At 44.1% G+C, this 20729-nt stretch overlaps 1 protein-coding gene across 1 annotated transcript in view; it reads right to left on the reverse strand.

Moving 5' to 3' along the window:
• Positions 1 to 20729, reverse strand: part of LOC122792799 (extracellular matrix organizing protein FRAS1-like) — a 4352848-nt gene that overhangs the window by 3996923 nt on the left and 335196 nt on the right. Inside the window, exon 9 of the mRNA XM_044060368.1 lies at positions 12664 to 12753. Within this exon, the coding sequence (XP_043916303.1) occupies positions 12664 to 12753 (90 nt within the window). The remainder of the gene's footprint in view (positions 1 to 12663; positions 12754 to 20729) is intronic.

The raw sequence follows: 20729 nt of genomic DNA on the forward strand, positions 1-20729 counted from the left end.
CTTATATACCCCGGTCGCACTGACGTCAGGGAGAAAGCGACAGCAACTGACGCCGGACCAAGACTTTGGAACTCTGGCTGACTGCGGGACCACCTGACAGCAGGATAACCCAAGTGTAATGACTGCAGCAGTGAAACACGATGAACATCAGCAGCCCTGCAAGACACCTCTAAGGAATCAAAATCTCATTGCAAAGTATGTTTGCCAACTTGTTCAGCTGAATGCAATAAATCCTGTAAATTTTTATTCTCCACACAGTCAGAAATCAACATAATTTTCTGTTTAAGCAGTCCCATGATATGCTGTTGATATTTTAACATATGGAATTGACAATGTAAAGCACTGACTGCCAAGGTTGCAGAAGTACATACCTTTTTACCACATCTATCCAGTGCCCAGGAGTCTCTATCAGAAGGGGTAGGATTTTTAGCAGTAGAAGCCTTAATGCCCTTGGGTCCCTGAGAAATGGTTTCAGGGTCCGCAACAGGATTCTTGAAAAGGAATTTGTGGGACTCAGGAACCCTGTAGTACCTGGCTAGTTTGCTAGGGGCTGGAGGCAAGGAATCAGGGGTCATACTGGATTCCGAAAACACATCAACAATGTCTAGTACAGCAGGTATAGCCAAAGGCCTATGCTGAGGAAGAAGAAGGAAATCCCTAAGCCTCTTTTTGGATTCAGAGAAATCCTGACTTTCCCAGTGGAAATGTTCCCTTAAGGTATGTAAAGTTTCCCCAAAAGAAAAATCCTCAGGTGGAGAGACAGAAGGAATGGAATCATCTGCATCAGAGTCCTCATACGTAGGTATGGACAAATCGAGATCATTAGAAGAGTCAGAAGAAACAGAGTCCTGTTCAGAAGATTCATATTCAAGTTCAATCCTATGCCTCTTGGGGGGGGGGGGGGTTGAGTACCCCTGATTAGAGTAATTAAATCTTCAGTCATTTTAATCATTTGTTTTTTAGGCATAGGGGCCTGAACATGTGGCCTGGGGGTCGGTTTTTTAGACATAGAACGAGATTTAGGCCTTAGTACTGAAGTTGGAGTCGGTTTAATATTCAAGTCTGTAGGCCTGAATACACCCTCAGAAGACAGTGCCTGCTCAGCGGCTCCGGACACATCCAAGGGAAAGACATGTGCGGGTTCCATATGTGAAGCATCTCGTGGCATACCCGACTCTGAATGGGTCTCAGTAGAGGCCTGTGAATCAGAAGTAGCGGGTATCAGGGGTTGCAAAAGCACCTGAGTACCGGCGAACTGGCGACTGGCTTAGGAGAAGCGTCGTCGGCAGTTTTGGATCTCAATGGCCTGTCTCTGTCTTTTTCTTTGCATTTTTTCGGTATTCTGGTAGTGGGATGGCTAACCGACGTCATTTCTGGATAATTAAATCTAAGATCTGAAATATTTAGAAGCAAAAATGTACCGATGACGGATAGTGCGCTGATTAAAGCACAAAACCGACAGCAAGGTAGGTCGTGGTCAGGGCCTAGGAAAGGAATGCAGTACAAATGAAAATCCTTATGAAGTATTTGCTTCATACAAGTAATGCAGTTATTAACTTTTACTGACATCGGTAAGGAGCAATTTTAGTTGAAGACTTCGGTTCTGAAACTTGAAAATGAAAATTTCAGGAGTCGGCTGACTGGCACTTGCGAACTGCTTCTGCTTCGGGCACCGCGGCAAGAAAGACTGATGTAATGGCATCGGCTGCATGTTTTATACCCCTGATGACCTGACATCATGGAAGAAGGGACAGCAACTGATGCAGGACCCAAGACTTTGTTAATCAGGCCGACTGAGGGCAACCTGCCAGCAGATTACCCAAATGTAATGACTGCAACAGTGAAACATGATGAACATCGGACAGCAGGGTACATCATGAACTGGGCCTAAGCAAGTGATGCAGGAAGAATGGAAGTCTCGGTGTGGTATTTGCTTTCCACAGGCAAGACAGTTATTGACTTTTTTGGACATCGGCTAGTACAAGAAAAAGGAAGGATCCAAAACGGGGTACTTAGCTTTAGACATTTTCAGCTGAAGTTTGAATTCTGTAAACAGCTGACCAGCACTGTTGTGAACTGCTTCTGCTACGGGCTCCATGGCATGAAACAGTGAGGTAATGATGTTGCCTGCTCTCCTTTATAGCTGACGACCTGACGTCACTTAGCAAACGACAGCAGCCGATGCACAAAACCTTGACTCTGGTATTCGGACCAACTGATGGCTACCACAGCATGGATAACCCAATGGCTAGGACTGCAGCAGTGAAACACGAAGAACATCAAAGGGGTCTGCTTGGGTGTTGGGAAGAATAGAACTTAGTGCAGGAAAAGCATGGGATTTATAAATGATTGTATGGGCAACAGCCAGTTATATGATGTTGTTCTAGCCAGTTAAAACTTGAGAGGCTTGTATTTGTGTGTATAGAATTGTACTTAACAGTGTAAGCTGGGATTTTAGGAGTAGGGCAATGGAAGCATTTGCATTCCCTGATACAATGATGAAGTCAATTAGGAGGAGCTTAGACATACAATATGAATTGCCATATCATGTTTAATTATGTTGGCTGCCAAAACAAAACTAAAAAAAAAATAGAAAATGGAAATTAAAGCCTAAACTCACTGTATTTGAAGTATTGAATACAGTAAGAGAGATTTAAAAAAATGGAACTGGGATCTTTAGAGAAGGAAAGGTGAAAAAGACACAGAAATAAATGGAACTTGTGGCAACAATACATGCAGAATAATGTTCAGGAGGAGGTATGAATTCAGCAACTGATACAACGAAGGACTAATAACTACAAAGAAGATATGTGATGGGGTATTTTACAGTGGTAACTGTTTAAATTGCTGAGACACACTAACTGATGAATCTACTAATGCAGCTCACACTGTACTGATTAGGTTCATAGACTCATAGTTTAACAGGCAAGTACTACAATAACGTACAGTTGTGTACACTTACCATAAATGTAGATGTTCGACTGTATTCACTGCTGCAGTCATCACCTGTGGGTTATCTCTGCTGTGGTAGCCCTCGGGCGTCCCGAATACCAGAGTCAATGTTTTTCTGCGTCGGCTGCATTCGCCTGTAGTTTGACATCAGGTCGTCAGTGCTATAAAGCAAGGCAGCCGACATCATTACATCAGTTTTTCTTGCCCTAACCCATCAGAAGCACAAGGAAATAAAGTAAAGTGGTCCTGGTGGCTAAAAGCCACTGTGGGAAGCTTATGTCCCCCTAGGAAAAGAGGATATAAGGGGGACGGAGGGAGGGAAACCAGGACTGCAACAGTGAATACACTCAAACATCTACATTTATAGTAAGTGTACACAACTGTACTATGTTCTTTGTGTTTCACTGTTGCAGTCATCACCTGTGTGAGGATTCCCAAAGCTAAGGAGAGGGGTGGAAGGACAGGTTAGAGCCCTAGGAATGGGTCAGTAGGCCCTGCAGAACTGCAGAGGCAAACCCTGCCCTAGACTTAGAAAAAAGAGGTAGGTGGTAATGCTTTGTAAAGGTATGGACAGAGGTCCAGGTGGCAGCTTCTAAGATGTCCCTGGTGGGGACTCATCTGAGGAAGGCTGTGAAAGTGGAGCCTGCCCTAGTGGAATGGGTATGAATAGACTTGGGGGGTTTCCCATGTAGTCTGTAGCAGAAATGGATACAGTGTGATATCCATTTAGAAATGGTTTGCTTGGAAACGGGTTTCCCCTCTGCCCCTGAGGCAAAGCTGACAAGCAGTTGGTCTGTTTTTCTGAAGGACTTAGTACAGTCCACATAGTATCCGAGTTGTCTGTGGACATCTAGCGAGTGCAGAATTCTTCCCCCTTGTTCTGAGGGTTGGGAAAGAAGGTGGGTAGGTGTAGGTGGTTGAGGGTCACATCAGATACCACCTTGGGCATAAAGGAGGGGTTAGTCCACAGGGAGACTCTGTATACATGGAAAATGATAAAAGGGCTCAACAGCCATGAGTGCCTGAAGTTTTGAAATTCTTCTGGCTTGAGGTGATAGCTAGTAGGAAGGCCGCCTTCCAGGAGAGGTATTTCAATTCTGTTGAAGCAGCAGATTTGAAAGGAGGTAAGGTTAGTTTTTCTAAAACATAATTCAGGTCCTAGGCTGGCATGGGAGGCCTTCTGGGAGGTTTGATATTAGAAGCCCCTCTGAGGGATTGTTTAATCAAAGGATGAGAGAAGAGGGGTGGGTCTGAATCATAATGAGCTGAAATGGCTGAGGCATGGATTTTAATAGAAGAGAAGGAGTGGCCACTATTGAGCAACTCGGCTAGGTAATCCAAGATAAGCAGGATGGAAGGATGGGAGGTACTGGTCCCTCTGGACTGGCTACAAGAGCAGACTCTTTTCCATTTCCCTGCGTAAGATTTTCTAGTGCTGGGCCTTCTGGCCTATGTGAGAATGTCTAGGACCTGTTTGCTTAACAGGGACTCCTTGTTAGCTTTTAAGGTATAAGCCATGCCGAAAGACTGACAGCCTGCAAGTCTGGGTGCAGTATCTCCCCCTTACCTAGGTACCTAGGTCAAGAGGTCTGAGATCAGAGGAAGCTGCTGGTCAGGCTGCACAGTAAGGGGTACCAATGCTCTCTGGGCCAATCTGGAGCAGTGAGAATGGCCTTTGGTCTCTCCTCCTTTATTTTGATTAGTACCGGGAAAAGCCGAAAGACTAACAACAACAACCTTTGGAATAAGGGGCAGAGGAGAGAATGCGTACACAAAGAGGGAATTCCAGGGGAAGGTCAAGGCATCCAACTTCTATGCTAGGAGGTGATACTCCCTGGTACAGAACTTTTGCAGCTGGTGGTTGAGATGTGAGGCAAAGAGATCCACCTCTGGAGTCCACCACTCCTGAGTGATTTGCAGAAAGATTTTCCCCGTGGAGTTGCCATTCGTGGGGGTGCAGTAAGTTTCTGCTTAGGTGGTCTGCCAGGGTGTTGTTGACCCCTGGTAGGTATTGGGCAATTAGGTGTAGACCCATGGAGTCAGCAGTCAGCCAGAGGCTCATGGCTAGCCTGCACAGAGGGTAAGATTGTCCCCATCCCGTATGTTAGTATACCACATTACTGTGGTGTTGTCTGTTTTTATAAGGAAAACCCCTGGCCTGAGATGGGGTTTGAAGGATGCCAGATCCTTTTGTACTGCCATCATTTCTTTCTGACTGATGTGTAAGTGAAGGTGCTGAGCATCCCAAAGACCTTGGGTGCACCTGCCTGCTAGGTGAGCACCCCAAGCAATGTCTGAGGCATTGGTGTTGATGGTCTGGCTGGTAGGGTGGAGGATGAATGGAAGACCCTTGTTCTTGGCACAGGCCTCTGCCCACCAGAGAAACTCAGCCCTTATACATGGGATCAGAGGGAGAGAGGTCTCTAGAGACTGAGTGCTGACAGCAAAGGTTCTTTAGATACCACTGAAGTTTTCTCATGTGAAGCCTGGCCAGAGGCATTTGAAGGATGCAAGATTCCATGTACTCCACGGCTTGCAGGAACTTCCTCATGGTGAGGTGACTTCTGGATGCCAGCTGGGTAAAGTAGAGAGGCAGGAAGCTCTGCTTTTCTGGGGATAGGAAGGTCATTTGGGATGCTGTGTCTAGTACAGCTCCCAAGAAAATGATCTTCCTGGTGGGAGTTTGCTTTGATTTCTTCTCGTTGATGGTGAACCCTAGGGAGGTTAGGAGGGATTTGACAAAGAGAAGGTCCTGGAGCAGCTTTTCTTTGCCCTCTGCCTGAATGAGGCAGTCATCCAGGTAAGGGTAAATCTGTATATTTCTCTGTCTGCAAAATCCTAAGGCCGAGGCTAAGCATTTGGTGAACACTCTGGGTGCAGTAGATAAGCCAAAGGGCAGTGCAGAGAACTGAAAGTGTTGTGATCCTGCTCTGAAGGGCAGAAATTTCCTGCAGGACTCCCTTATGGGGATGTGTAGGTAGGCATCTTTTAGGTCTAGGGTCACTAGCCAGGCATTTTTGTTAGCATAGGCAGCAGCTGCTACAAAGTTAGCATTTTGAATCTGGGGACCACCAGGGAGGTCTTCAGAATGGATAGATCCAAGATGGAGTGCCAAGTGCCCTCTTTTCTGGGAACAAGGAATCGTCTGGAATAAAAGCCTTTGCCAATTTGATCTGAGGGGACAGGTTCTACTGGCCCCTGGAATATGACCTGTTTCAATGCCTCTGCCCACTGATTTGGAGGTAAGTCTGGGTACCCTCTTGGAATTGGGAGTTTGTTGAAAGAGAATTTGTATCCCTGAAAAATTATCTTTAAGACCCATTGGTCCTTTGTTACAGAAAGCCAATTTTCATTGAAGAGGGAGAGCCTTCCTCCTAGTTTTTGATGAGTGAAGGGAGGGCAGAGGAGGAAAGGGGAGACACTGTGAGTTTTTGCCACAGAAGGGTTGCTTAGAACTCCCTGCGTTTGGGGCTAAAAAGTGGTCCAGTTTGCTTCTCTGCTGGCCCTGGGATAGGGGCCTGGCTTGTCTGTCCCTACAGGGCTTACCTTGGCCCTGTCTGCTAGGTGCAGGAAAGGACCAGTGCTTAGAGGGAAAGTTCCTACTGAACCTTGGAGGTTGAACCTGAAATAAATCTTTTATAGTTTGCATGGATTTTGCTTTGTCTTCCATCTTTTTAAGCACCTCTTCTGCTTTTACTCCAAACAAGCACTCCTTATCTAGGGGTGCATCAATAAGTTTAGACTTGACATAATCAGGGAGAGGTTGTTCCTTCAGCCATGCATGTCTCCTAATGACAGATCCTGTCACTGCTACCCTGACAGAGGCTTCTAGGGCATCATATCCACAGTGTAATGAGTGTTTTTCCACTTGACAAGTAGAGTACAATAAATCTGCTAACTCTTTTGAACTGGCACAGTCAGGAAAGGTAGAAATCTTTTGTTTTAATAGTTCCAAAGTGTGTTGCTGAAATTTTAACATATGGAACTGACAACTGAGTCCTCTGACAGCTGAGGTTGCAGAGGTGTATACTTTTTTACCCCATCTGTCCAGAGCTCTGGAGTCCTTGTCAGAAGGAATAGGATTCTTGGCGGAACTAGTCTTAGCTCCTTTAGGTCCCTGTGTAATGACCTCTGGGTCTGCAGCAGGATTTCTGTACAGTTATTTGTAATAATCTGGTACTCTGTAATACCTGTCAGGTTTACCGGGAGCAGGTGGGAGGGCATCAGGGGCTAAGCTGGATTAATGGAGAACATCATCCACCACTTCTAAAATGGGGGGTGGGGGTGGCTAGGGGTCTGTGCTGGGGCAGATCCAAATTAGGTCTTTTCTTAGACTGGATAGGTCTTTTCTTAGACTGGAGGCAGTCCTGAGATTCCCATTGGAAATGTTCCCTGATGGTGTGAAGAGTTTCCCCAAAGGAAAAGTCCTCTGGAGGGGAGGCAGATGGGATAGATTCCTCTGCATCTGAATCCTCAAAAGCAGTCAGAGGTTGCTGTTCCTCTTCAAAATCTTAATAGTCATATTCCTCAGAAGCCTATTCTGTCAATTTATGGAGAAGGCTGCCTTTCCTTTTAGAAGTTGTGGCCTGACAACCCCCGATAAGGGAGATGAGATTCTCCACCATTTTAAGCATTTGTGCTTGGGGTGATGGAGCAGGAGCTAGATGGTGGCTAGAAGCAGATTTCCTAGGAGTGGCCTGGCTTCTAGGCCTGAGAGAATCCGCCGGTCTGAGAGAGATGGTAGCAGTAAGAGACAACGTCAGTTTTTGTCTAGATTAGTTAGTTCGAAAGGCCTCCTTGAAAGCCAGTGCCTGTGTCGCAGCTCTAGACCCAACCGAGGCAGAGACAGCCAAAGGCACGCAAGACGAAGAAGACTTCTGTGGCATACCGGACTCCAAAAGGGTCTCGGCAGAGGCCTGTGTAGATATCGAACTGGGCATCAGGGGCTGCGAAAGCACCTCACTGAATTCCAGAGAACTGATGACCTGCTTAGCAGTAGCGTCGTTGGAAGGGTTAACCTTGTGTGGTCTGTCTGTATCCATATCTCTGCATTTTTTCGGAATGTCCACGGAGTGTTGGCTGATGGACGCCATATCAGAATGTGAAGATGGAACACGAAAATAACTGTCTACAAAAAACTCTACAGCAAATGGTTCTCGCACTGAAGGGGGCACAGAACCCACAACAGGGGACATAGTGGTCTGGGCCTAAACAAGTGACGCAGTAAGAATGGAAGTCTCGGTGTGGGATCTGCTTTCCACAGGCGAGACAACTGTTAACTTTTTCGGACATTGGTTAGTGCAAGAAAAAAGGGTCCCCAACGGGGTACTTAGCTTTAGACGTTTTCAGCTGAAATTCAAACTCTGTTAGCGACCGACCGGCACTCTTCAGAACTGTTTCTGCTACTGGCTCCATGGCAAGAAAGACAGATGTAATGACGTCGGCTGCCTTGCTTTATAGCACTGATGACCCGACGTCAGACTACAGGCGACTGCAGCCGTCACAGAAAAACACTGACTCTGATATTCGGTCCAGCCAAGGGCTACCACAGCAGGGATAACCCACAGGTGATGACTGCAACAGTGAAACACAAAGAACATCTGCCCTTGCGGACCATTTTAAGCCTGTCAAACATCCCCTTTGGATGTTTGAATTCATTCTAGATTGGCCTTAACCATCCCATGCTCTATAATTATATATCACCCCTAATCAGAATAACTGGGATCATGCCACAGATAATTTGAGGGGGTTCCATGTTTTGAGGGGTCCCATACACAGGATAAAGCATTTAGGAGCTGCCTTTATACATTGGCTACAGTCCTGGAGTAAATTCTTGTTTCCCATCCATAAATCCAAGCTGCGCTTGAATATGGACAGGGATGAACTTTTGTTTTATTTGGACAGCAAGTCCATTAATTAAACAAACAGACTTTACTTCTGACTTTAAATGTCCCAGACAGTAATGACTGTGCATTTTCTGTATCCTCTTGGAATAGTTAATCATCCGATGCCAAACACAAGCAGGTAAATAAAAAAATGGTTTATTAGTGATGCCTGCAGCTCACTGACCTCAAAGAACATTCACCCAAGAGTTATTCCAGTTCTTAGACCTCTTGAACATTGCAACTAGAGTTAATTTAAACCAGCTGAGCAAAGAGCTCTTTTCCGCATAGATATGGGAAGAAAAGCTCCAAACAGAATTACAACCATGCTTCATATACAAAAGCAACAATACACATAGCAAAATATCACTACAGATACTTAAAAGCTAATAACCCAACGCAGTCTACATGTTATACACAATTAAAAAACTGAAAACAGTGGTGAAAGAATACTGAACACATCAGCGGATAAATATAACCAATGAAGTTGAAAAAAGAAATTTCCATTTCTTACTGAATTAAATAATGCTGAGAAGATTTAAAGTACATTCAAAATTCTCTAAGAAATATTCATGAAGGACAGAATAATCATCAGGACTGGTGTAAATTAACAATGATATGTGACTGTCACACACGGATGTGGTACAATCAAACAGAAAAAAATCAGATTATGTGATCTGTACATTAAACATATGCAAAATAAGACAACTGAGATGCATCAGTGATGCAGTACAAAATAATTCAGTAGAAATTCACTATAAGGTCCCACTATATTTAGGAGTCTGCCTGGCAGAGAGGGACAGAACCCTTACTGAGACCTAGACACTTGCTGTTTGACTAGTGGCCCTGGCACTGTAGAAGCCAGGCAGGGAGGGAGATGAGTGAAGGGGCTTAGCCAACTTACCTCTCCCGAGGACCATGGTTGACAGCAGGTGCTCTGCAATTTCACTGGAGAAAAAAAAAACTCCTGTGCTTAAGGGAAGCTGTACAGCTGTTTGCTGGCAATTCCCTTTGCAAAAGTGAGAGATGACCAGTGAGGACAGCCCGTCGCATGCCCCTTCAACTATGTGAACCAAGTGTTTGTCTATGCAGGTATGGCTTAAGTGGAAAACCCTCAAAGCACCCCAATGGCTGTCTGAATGGGCCCCTCTTGGTTGACCCACACCACAGTGACGGAGAAAAAAATGGACCAATTAGCTGAGAAAGGGCTGAAAGTCAGCAGGCAGTGGGGGCAAAGAATATTTAGAAAAACATTAAGAAGCCTGATGCTATAAGAAAAAGAGCTGTGTGTTAACGTTATCCTCAGGATGTACAGCAGCTGTCTGTTTCAGAGGGAAAGCAGAAATCATTCCACATCTTGGAGAGGCAATCTGAGTACAGGGCAGTGCATCTCCAGCAGTGTTACTCGATTTGTACATGAAGTGGTAGTTTGTCCTTTGACAATAAGGCTCTAACTAGAGAGGATTACCACAGCGTACTGCTAACATTATTTTCAAATAAGATTAGGCACTACTAATAGTTGAGTACATTATGTGATGCAAGACTTCAGACTAGATAAGCTGTTTAAGGGCCAAGCAAATATAGGGTTTATATGAATGGTTTGCAGCATTTTTTTATTATAGCATTGCTCAAGTGCTGAGTTCTGTGCAGACTGCAGATTTGCAAGTATGAATGGCATACAGAAGTTTAGGTAGTTTAAGGCATTTTTTTTCTAGTAGCATCTGTGAGAAGATGTCTAGCTCTGTACAGAAATCAAGATATTGTAGCTCAGGAAAAAAAAGACAAAAGCTGCATTGATCACTAAAATTGCTACACCCAGTAATTAAGATTTGGAAGCAGAAATGAGAGCAAAATGGAAAACCATACCCAGGCAGTTCCAAAAAGTAGTTGCAGCAACAGAACTAAAAAGAATTTACAACGGTACTTAAATATGCTACTGATATATGTAACCCTGTCTGAACTGCAGGAGGAGGCAATTCCAAGCATATTGTGGGTGCTGATAACAGCACTCTTGGCTATCAAAGATTGTATCACTTCCAATTTCATGTACTCTAATTGTTCTCTAATTTAGGAATGGGGTCCTTTCCTGTCAGTTTATGTAAAAAAAAAAACTAAGCATTTACAGAAACAAAATAGAGTGGGGAACCCACATGTTTGATGAGCTTTCTGACTGCTTGTTTTATGTGTTGGTCAAATTTCCTACTGCCAGTTATAACAACTCTTTGGAGTTTTGCATGCATTTACTAGTTCACTCCTGGTGTTGCCCAAAACCTACCTAAACTCTAACTTCTGCTTAGAAACACGTTAAGAAGTTGATATTACTTTTGTTTCAGCTGAGACTTTCTTAGCCAGGACTCAATAGAGATAAAGGATTGTTACATATTGGACAGATCAAATGAGAGAGGAAAGGGTGTACTGAATAACTTGTGGCATGTTTGATTGTTATGTGGCAATCTCAGCATTTCAGTACACCATTAAGAAATTCATAAAAGCATTAGGTCAGACCTCTGCTTTCTCCCCCATTATTTTAATTTATTTATTATTATTTTACATTTGTTAACTAGGAAATGTCCAGCTGGGCAGAGTTGCCCATTTTCAGCGCAGGCCCATGGAGAAAAGCTCCAAAGCAGAAGACAAAAAAAATATATAAATTAGGAACAACTGCAGACTAATACAATAAATGAGTAAGAAATGTGTAGGAAAGTAGCATTTCTAGCAACCAACAATAATACAATAAATAATGCATACAAGTAGTAACAATGTCAATACAGCACAATAAAGTTATGCTAATTTGCATAACTAGAAATTCTGTATGAGGTAGCTTTACGAAATAAGAAAGAAAATGAGTTGGAAGTAGGGATAATTGATAGGATTTGCCCAGGCCTAAAGCAGGAACATACCCATTAGTGGGATAAATAAGTCTTAAGAAGGCTCTTAAAGTTCTGCATGTTTTCTAGAGATCAGATATCTATAGCAAGAGTATTCAATTTTCTTGTGACAGCAGTAGTATACAGGCAGTCCCCAGACTAATATTTTAGAAATGTCAATCACTGCTTTATTTGTAGTTCTTAGTGGACAACTGTTGATACAGGGGTGGGGGAGTCCTTGTAGGACTGGAGTTTTTTTTTTGGGTTGATAAAGAATTTGATGGTCTATTTTAAGTTGATTAAAAGTTAACATGTTTGGTAATTCTAGCCAAGATAGTTTTTAAGGGAATGACAATAATGGGGCCTGTAGGATGAGTTGGTGGCAAATGTTGCTATTTTGTTGTAACAAACAGTCTGTTAAGGTCACTTTTATTTAGGTTGGTTAGTAATGGGGAGGCATAGAGTAGTGTGGAGACTAGGAATGCTGATTTTACTATCGGAGGTTAGACAACTTTTGGATCTGTACAGGGTACCAAGTTTTTTGTGAACTTTTGAGATATGAGATGTATGTTTACCAAATTTCATATTATTATCTGTAATTGCACCTAATAGTTTAGTTTGAGTGAATGCTGTGATAGGAGTACTGTTAGATGATATTTAAAATGTGGGAATAGGGTCAATAGCTTTAGAAGGATGTAATAGCAATAGTTTTTTTTTTGGGGGGGGTGAGTATAACTTGTGAGTCATTTTCTTCTGTTCCCTCACCCCAGATAGCCAGCTCCTAAAATATAGCATTACAGCAAACTTATAAATGCATTACCCTGAAAATAATATGGTCAAAGAAAACAGATTCCCTTCATGAACAGTTCACCTATCCATAAGCAAAATGCCACAAGTCTCCTGTTAACACAATGTGATACATTCATTAATGCAACAGCTTTACACTCCTAAATCATACTTACTGCTTTGCTTTGACTAGAGTATACACAGTAGCTAGTAAGAGAAACACATTCTGGACAGCACTTCCCAGGAAGATGAACCAGTTCTTCACCCTGTAAAAAATGCAGAGAAATAACTTTGTTGGGAAAGATGAGGATCCCAAATGAACAGGGAATACGCATATATAAGTTCCTTACAAATACAGTGAAGCATTAATAAAAAAATTTACAAGCACTGCCTTACACAACATGCTTTTTGCTGCTGCACACACTTTATATCTACAAAGCTGTACATTCAGAATCGATAACAAAACGGGGCACAATGCTTACTGTATGCAAAGCATGTCGGCAATGTATGTTTCACTGATGCAGTGTGACACTAAGAAAATTACACTAGCACATTTGTAACAGGTAATGCATTCTAAAAATTTGCGCTTATATCAGAACAGCGAACGCTATTCTGTTGAACTATAAAGTTGGAAAGCCAAAAATGTCGAAGTCATGGATCAGCAAATTTTTTCCCCAGGGGAAAAATTTGATGATCTAAAAAAAATACATACACAAACAAAACAAAGTGTGCCCACCCCAACTTAAATATAACAACCCCAAGATCTCACCATAGTAGAGAAAAAGTACAGTTTTGTACCTACCATTAATGTAGATGTCCGATAGGTATGCATCTGCAGTCCTTACATATGGGTTGTCCTGCCTCAGGCAGCCCTTCGGTCGGCCGGATTCCAAAGTCCGGGTCCGGCGTCGGCTGATGTCGCCCCTTCCCCGACGTCAGAGCACCTGGGGTATAAAAGTGTCAGCCAACGCCATCTTCCTCAGTTTTTCTTGCCCCAGATGCCAGGTGCCCTCTAAGGAAGGCTAAATTTGGTAGAAATACAAAATATTGCAAACATGCACAGTAATATAAAACAAATACACCATAATAGATAACCCCAGCTAGCTATAAGAGGGATAAGTACCCAGGAAGTACCACAGAGGGGAAGGAGGGAGGGTAAACCTGACTGCAGATGCATACCTATCGGACATCTACATTTATGGTAGGTACAAAACTGTACTATGTCCTTCAAGGATGCATCTGCAGTCCTTACATATGGGTAGAATACCATAGCCAAGCTGGGGGTGGTAGGCTCTAAGAAAATGATGGTGTAGCTAATATGCCCTGCAGGACTGCCGTAGCAAAGCCTGCTCTGGATCTGGAATATAAGGGTAAATTGTAATGCTTGGAAAATGTATGCACGAAGCTCCATGTAGCAGCTTCTAAAATGTCCTTGGTAGCCACCCCTCTTAAGAAGGCTGTGGAGGTGGCTGTAGCTCTGGTGGAATGAGGTCTGATGTTAGCTGGCACAGCTTTTCCATGATAAGAATAGCAGAATCAAATGCAATTTCCTATCCATTTTGAAATTGTCTGTTTGGAAATTGCTTTTCCTTGAATGCCTGCAGCATATGCTACCAACAGCTGGTCAGTTTTTCTGAAAGTCTTAGTTCTGTCCAAGTAGTAGCGTAACTGTCTGTGAATGTCCAGGGTACGCAAAAGTTTCTCTTCCTTGTTTTGTGGGTTTGGAAAGAAGGTAGGCAGGTGAATAGCTTGGTTCAATGAGACCCTGGATACCACCTTTGGCATGAATGAAGGATTGGTTCTCAAGGAGACTCTGTCCTGATGAAAAATAAGAAATGGTTGTACTGCCATGAGTGCCTGCAATTCAGATACTCTTCTTGCTGAGGTTATGGCCAGAAGGAAGGCAGTCTTCCAAGACAGGAACTGTATCTCTGAATATGCTGCTGGTTCAAAGGGAGGTAAAGTCAACTTTTCCAACATGAAGTTAAGGTCCCATGTAGGCACTGGTGGTTTTCTTGGATAATTGATGTTTTTAATTCCTCTTAGAAACTGCCTTAGGAGAGGATGAAAGAAGACAGGTGGATCAGTATTGTATTCTGCTGAAATTGCTGAAGCATGAATTTTTATGGAAGAGTAAGAAAGGCCATTATGGAGCATGTCTGCCAAGTATTCCAGGATATGTGCCATGCTCATCACTGTGGCATCTAGGCCCTCTGCGGTGCTCCAAGTGTGGAATCTTTTCCATTTTGCTGAATATGTCTTTCTCGTGGAAGATCTGCGAGCTTACATGATGATATCCTTCACTCTCTTGGATAGCTTTTCCTGGTGAGGAGTCAAGGTATTCTCCAGGCTGTCAGCTGCAGGGTTTTCAGGCTGGAGTGCAGAGTTTTGTAATTGTGCTGTGTCAGAAGGAGTGTCCATAGTGGTAGAGGCCATGGTTTTGTGTGTGACAGGGTCCGTAACAGTGGGTACCAGTGCTGCCTTGGCCAGTCCGGGGCTATTAGAATCACTTTTGGCTGCTCTGTCTTGATTTTCAGTAAGACCTTGGTCATTAGTGGGAGTGGTGGAAATGCATACACTGTTAGAGTATTCCAACTGAAAGAGAGCGTCCACTTTCCATGCTTGTGGGTGGTATGTCCTTGTGCAGAATTTCTTCAGCTGATGATTGTGGTGGGAGGCAAAAAGATCTATGTCCGGCCTCCCCCATGATTGTGTTATCTGAAGGAAGATGTCTGGGTGCAGCATCCATTCGTGTGGGTCCATGGTATTTCTGCTTAGGCTGTCCGCCAGTATATTGTCTTTTCCTGGCACAAACTGGGATTGCAGCTCTATATTGAGTTTTAGGGAAAGTTCCCAAAGATTCATTGCTAGTCTGCAAAGAGGGTAGGAATGGGTACCTCCTTGCTTGTTTATGTACCACATAACTGTGGTATTGTTTGTCCTTATTAGCAGGTGGCCTTGATGTAGAAAGAGCTTGAAGGCCTCGACTGCATGAATCACTGTCAGCATTTCCTTTTGGTTTATGTGCATGCGCAATTCTTTCTGAGACCATAGATCTTGGATGCATCTGTCCTCCATATGTGCTCCCCATCCACGGTCTGAAGCGTCCGAGGTAATGGTTTGGCTGGTTACTGGTCTGCTGAAAGGCAGGCCCCTGTTTGACTGGCTTGCTTGGGCCCACCACAGGAATTCCTTTTGAAGGCATGGAATGAGTGGTATCAAAGCTTCTCGGCTGTGATTGTGCTGAGACCATATACTCCTTAGGTACCATTGTAGTTTTCTCATATGCAGCCTTGCTTGTGGAATCAAAAGAATGCACGATGCCATGTAACCCAGGGCCTGCAGGATTTTCCTTGCAGTCATCTGAGTTTGTTTTGTTAGATTTTTGAAGTAATCCAGTAGTTGTCTGTTTTTCTTCTGTGAGAAAAGCCATTTGGGTGGTTGTATCTAGTTCCGCACCCAGAAAAGTTATTCTTTGGGATGGCACAAGTCTTGACTTGTGAATGTTGACTGTGTATCCCAAGGCCTGTAGTAGGCGGATGGCATAATTCAAATGTTTTTCCAAAGTTTGTTGGCTGTCCTTTTGTATAAAGCAGTCGTCCAGATACGGGTATATTTGAATCCCCTGAAGTCTGCAGTGTGCAATTACTGATGGCAGGCATTTTGTGAATACTCTGGGTGCAGTAGATAAGCCAAAGGGCAATGCTGAGAATTGATAATGCTCTGAACCTGCAAGAAATCTGAGGTGTCTTCTGCAACTTTGTCTGATAGGGACATGCAGGTATGCCTCCTTGAGGTCTAGAGTTACCAGCCAAGACCCCTTGCCCAGCATGGGAAGGAGCTGCTGTAGGGTCAGCATTTTGAATTTTGGCACAATGAGATAAGTATTCAGTGCGGACAAATCGAGAATAGGCCTCCATTGTTTTTCTTTTCTTGGGACAAGGAATAGTCTGGAATAAAATCCTTGGCCTTGTTCTGCGAGAGGAACCTTTTCTATAGCTTTCATTTGCAATAGGTTGGCAATTTGTTTTAAAGCCTCTGCCCTCTGATTTGGTGGCAGGTTTGGCATTCCCTTTCTTTCTGGTAATGTATGGAAATGGAACCTGTATCCTTTGTCTATTATTTGCAGTGTCCATTTGTCCCTTGTAATACTGTGCCAATTTTTTGAGAATAAAGACAACTTTCCGCCCAAAGGTGCTTCTAATTGAGTCCTGGTCGGCGGGGTCAAGGTGAAGTCATTGAGTCTGTCCTTGTGCAGCAGTTGTTGGACCTGCACTACCTCTCTGGTTAGGAGGCTGCCATTGACATCCTCTGTAGGAGCCTCAAGCTTGCCCTCTACCTCTGGCACGCATGTTCTTGCCTCTTTGAAATCTCTCTTCTGGAAAGGACCAATTCTTAGAAGGCCAATTTCTGCTGAATCTTGGCGGTTGTACCTGGAGGAAATCTTTGACTGTTTGTACAGATTTTGCCTTTTCCTCAAATTTCTTTAAGACCTCTTGAGCAGTGGAGCCAAATAACTTTTGCTTTTCCAGTGGAGCATCCAGAAGCTTAGCCTTAACATGATCTGGCATAGATTGTTCCTTCAGCCAGGCATGCCTACGTATGACTACACCTATTATTGCTGACCTACATGAAGCTTCCAATGCATCATAACCACACTGCAAGAAATGGTTGCTAACCTGTTGTGAATTATGTACCAGATCCTGAAGTGACTTACGATCTAGGGGTTCAGGCGAAGAAAGTTTTTTCTGCAATTCATCTAACAAATACTCTTGGTACTGTATCGTATGAAATTGACAATTTAAAGCCCTCATAGACAGAGTGGAAGAAGTGTACACTTTTTACCCCATCTATCTAAAGCCCTGGACTCCCTTTCAGAGGGGAGTGGATTTTTAGTAGTGGCAGCTGCAACCCCTTTAGGACCCTGGGAAATAGTTTCTGGGTCAGCAGAGTGGGCCTTGTAAAGGAAATGATGTGAGTCCGGGACCCTGTAGTACCTATCGGGTTTAACAGGAGCTGGTGGAAGGGTGTCAGGGGTAGTGCTAGACTCAGAATACACATCATCAATGACACTTAAAACAGGAGGAATAGCCAAAGGTCTATGCTGAGGTAAATGAAGAAAAGTCCTTAATCTCTTCCTGGAATCAGAGAATTCCTGGCCCTGCCATTGGAAATGCTCTCTCATGGAGTGAAGGGTCTCCCCAAAGGACAGCTCTTCAGGAGGGGAGGCAGAGGGAATAGATTCCTCTGCATCAGAATCCTCGTAGACCGTGAAGGCCTCCTCCTGGTAGTCTGATAGAGCAGAGCCATCAGAGGCCTCATCAGAGGGCTGAGGTTCAGCAGACTCAACCCTGGGCCTTTTGTCTAGTGGGGGTTGAGAGCCCCTGTCCGGATGAGGCTGAGAGCCCCTAATTAAGGAAATAAGATCCTCAGCCAAACTTAGTATCTGAGGACCTGTAGTGGATCCCTGAGAAATAGACTTGGGAGGCAGAGTTTTTTGTTGCTTAGCAGCTTTAGCCCTAGTGAAAGCTTTTATGGACATGGATGCAGGGGGCCTGGCTGCCCCACGTGCTGGAGTAGTTTTGTCTAGGGGAATGGCGTCGGTAGGTTCCTGAAAGTACAGTTTTGTACCTACCATAAATGTAGATGTCCGATAGATATGCAACTGCAGTCATAACATATGGGTTGTCCTGCCTCAGGCAGCCCTCGGTCGGCCGGATTCCAAAGTCTGGGTCCGACGTCGGCTGATGTCGCATTTCTCTCCGACGTCAGAGCGACTGGAGTATATAAGCATCAGCCGGCACCATTTTCTTCAGTGTTTCTTGCCCCAGATGCCAGGTGCCCTCCAAGGAAGGCTGTAATCAAATTGGAAGACAAAAACAGGTTTCCAGACAAATAAATAAGCAATAAACAGATACACCATAACAGATATCCCCAGCTAAGAGTAACAGGGATAGGAGTGGACCCAAGGCATAGAGGGGAAGGAGGGAGGGAAAATCCGACTGCAGTTGCATATCTATCGGACATCTACATTTATGGTAGGTACAAAACTGTACTATGTCCTTCAAGAATGCAACTGCAGTCATAACATGGGTTGAATACCATAGCTTAGCTGGGGGAGGAGGAATGCTCTAGGAAAGAGATGGTGTGGCAATCAAACCCTGCAGGACTGCCGAAGCAAAGCCTGCTCTGGATCTGGAGTATAAAGGGAGATTATAGTGTTTGGAGAATGTATGCACGGAGCTCCATGTAGCAGCTTCTAGAATGTCTTTTGTAGGCACCCCTCTTAAAAATGCTGTAGAGGTGGCTGTAGCTCTGGTGGAGTGTGGTCTGACATTGGCTGGAACACTCTTTCCATGGAAGGAATAACAAAATCTGATACAATGTCCAATCCATTTTGAAATAGTCTGTTTGGAAATTGCTTTTCCTTGTACTCCAGGGGCGTAAGCTACAAAAAGCTGATCAGACTTCCTACTGGTCTTGGTTCTGTCCAGGTAGTAGCGAAGTTGTCTGTGAATGTCCAAGGTATGCAACAGTCTTTCCCCTTTGCTCTCAGGATTGGGAAAGAAAGTAGGCAGGTGAATAGCTTGATTTAAAGAAACCCTAGATACCACCTTTGGCATAAAGGTAGGGTTGGTTCTTAAGGAGACCCTGTCTCTGTGAAAGATTATGAACGGTGGTATTGCCATTAGGGCCTGAAGTTCCGAAACCCTTCTTGCTGAGGTAATTGCCAACAGGAAAGCTGTCTTCCATGAAAAAATTGTAAGTCCACATAAGCTGCTGGCTCAAAGGGAGGTAGAGTCAGTTTTTCTAGGACAAAGTTGAGGTCCCAAGCTGGTACTGGAGCCTTTCTTGGTGGCTTAATATTCTTGATTCCCCTAAGGAATTGCCTTAACAAAGGATGTGAAAACACAGGCGGATCAGTGTTATATCTAGCTGAAATAGCTGAAGCATGTATCTTTATGGAAGAATATGAGAGTCCATTCTGTAGCATATCTGCCAAATATTCCAGGATGAGTGGGATGTTCATTAATGATGCATCATGGCCCTTGCTGGTATTCCAAATGCTGAATCTCTTCCATTTTGCTGAGTAAACCTTTCTGGTGGATGGTCTTCGGGCTTCTGTTAATATCCGCTGAACTTCCTTGGAGAGGGATAGATTGAGGTTATTCATGGGATCTCCCAAGCTGTTAGCTGCAGCGTCTGAAGGTTGGGATGTACTGTTTTGAAGTTGTGTTGAGTCAAAAGTAGGGGCCATTGGGGAAGGGCCCACTTTTTGTTGTGACATATGCTCCGTAGTAGTGGGTACCAGTGTTGTCTTGGCCAGTCTGGGGCTATTAGGATCCCCTTGGGCTTCTCTGCTTTGATCTTTAGTAATACTGTGGTCATCAGTGGCAGAGGTGGGAATGCATAGATTTTTAGGAAGTTCCAGTTGAATGAAAGAGCATCTATTTTCCATGCTTGTGGATGATATGTCCTTGAACAGAATTTTTGTAGATGATGGTTGAGGTGGGAGGCAAATAAGTCTACTTCTGGCCTGCCCCATGTCGAGGTGAGTCGTATGAAGATTTTTGGATGTAACCTCCACTCGTGGGGGTCTATGAAATTCCTGCTTAGGCTGTCCGCCAGCACATTCTCTTTGGCTGGAACAAACTGGGATTGCAACTGTATGTTTAGGCTCAGTGATTTTTCCCAAAGATTCATTGTCAGTCTGCAAAGGGGGTAAGAATGGGTGCCCCCCTGCTTGTTTATGTACCACATCACAGTGGTGTTCTCTGTCCGTATTAGTAGATGGCCTTGCTGAAGTTGGTTGTCGAAAGGCCTCGATGGCATGCATTACTGCCAGCATTTCTTTTTGGTTGATATGCAGATGTGTTTCCTTTGGAGACCATTGTCCATGAATACATCTGCCCTCCATGTGCACCCCCCATCCAAGGTCTGAGGCATCTGTGGTCATGGTCTGTGTTATCTGAGGTTTTTTGAATGACATACCTGTGTTTGCCTGGCTTACCGAGGCCCACCATAGAAATTCCTTTTGTAGGCATGGAATGAGCAGTATGGTTGTCTGTAGGTTGTTGCTGTGCTGAGACCATAAGCTTTTTAGGTACCATTGAAGCTTTCTCATGTGTAATCTTGCTAATGGAACCAGGAGAATGCAGGATGCCATGTAACCCAGGGCCTGTAGGAATCTCCTTGCAGTCATCTGGGTGAGCTTTGCCAAACCTTTGAAATAGTGAGTTAA

The sequence above is a fragment of the Protopterus annectens genome, chromosome 2.part0, assembly GCF_019279795.1.
Source record: "Protopterus annectens isolate FY-2018-M chromosome 2.part0, PAN1.0, whole genome shotgun sequence".
NCBI lineage: Eukaryota > Metazoa > Chordata > Ceratodontiformes > Protopteridae > Protopterus > Protopterus annectens.